Here is a 1121-nt window from a genome sequence, read left to right as displayed (position 1 = left end):
TTCCTGATATAAAGATAGTATTTATTGAAGAATAGCTAACACATAGTTTTGGAGAGCAGGGCAGGTACAACAGTCAGAAACCAGAGGCTAGACGTAGTGAAGAGCTGCATGGGAGATTTGAGTGGGAAATAATGGAGGTGGATGCCCTTTCACCAACTGCTAAGTGGTGTAACAGAATAAAGCTGGAGACCATTTAACACATGGAAAAATCAGTATCTGATGTTTTCAGACTCATGATGGTGGCTCATGGTTGATAGGAGATTTTGCAAGAGGATACTCAGCAGCTAGGGCGGTAGCAAGTTGTACGGCAGCAGGTGGTCTGAGAGCAGACGGGGCGGCAGGTGGTCTGACAGACTGGGCGACAGCAGCTGGACACAGCACAGCTGGGGCGGCAGGTGGTCTGACAGACTGGGCGGCAGCAGCTGGACACACCACAGGTAGTCTGACAGACTGGCCGGCAGCAGCTGGACACAGCACAGCTGGGGCGGCAGGTGGTCTGACAGACTGGGCGACAGCAGCTGGACACACCACAGCTAGGGCGGCAGGTGGTCTGACAGACTGGGCGGCAACAACTGGACACACCACAGGTAGTCTGACAGACTGGGCGGCAGCAGCTGGACACACCGCAGCTAGGGCGGCAGGTGGTCTGACAGACTGGGCGACAGCAGCTGGGGCGGCAGATGGTCTGATAGACTGGGCGGCAGCAGGTGGTCTGACAGACTGGTCGGCAGCAGGATTCCTCCTGGTAGTAGTCACCACAGCCCTGCTCAGAGCAGACAGAGCCACAAGAGTTGACCATTGTGACAGAGAATGGAGGTTCTGGGTGGGTTTCCAAGAGAGTGAGGTTCTCAAGTGTGGATGTCTCCTTTCCCCATGTCCACTTTTATACCCAGCTGAGGTGCTGCTGTCACCAGGTTAAGGACTATTTCCCTGTTATTGTTTATCTTAACAAGTAAGCAATTATCTAATTACTCAACTGGGGGCAATCTAGATAATCGTTAGAATGCATTTTTTTTCTCTCTGTTTGGGTTCATCCAATGCATTTCCTCCTGAATCACCCCTTTTCTTCTTTCTTTCGTGTCTCACCTGATTTCAAAAACTCTTAACTTTACTCATCAGAC

General features: G+C 51.5%; 1 protein-coding gene across 1 annotated transcript; it reads right to left on the bottom strand.

Annotated features, from left to right (window-relative positions):
- On the bottom strand, positions 1–878 carry LOC100342656 (keratin-associated protein 4-1-like). Its single transcript, XM_017349327.3, has one exon. The coding sequence runs from the start codon at positions 797–799 to the stop codon at positions 278–280; it is 522 nt and encodes a 173-aa protein (XP_017204816.2). The 5' UTR covers positions 800–878; the 3' UTR covers positions 1–277.
- Between the last annotated feature and the right edge of the window lie 243 nt (positions 879–1121).

This window comes from Oryctolagus cuniculus, chromosome 17, assembly GCF_964237555.1.
Source record: "Oryctolagus cuniculus chromosome 17, mOryCun1.1, whole genome shotgun sequence".
NCBI classification, from domain to species: domain Eukaryota; kingdom Metazoa; phylum Chordata; class Mammalia; order Lagomorpha; family Leporidae; genus Oryctolagus; species Oryctolagus cuniculus.
This window is presented reverse-complemented; position numbering and strand designations above follow the sequence as displayed.

What these genes read in the sequence shown, in the direction of transcription:
- LOC100342656 (XM_017349327.3), bottom strand. Translation starts at nt 799, where the DNA reads ATGGTCAACTCTTGTGGCTCTGTCTGCTCTGAGCAGGGCTGTGGTGAC.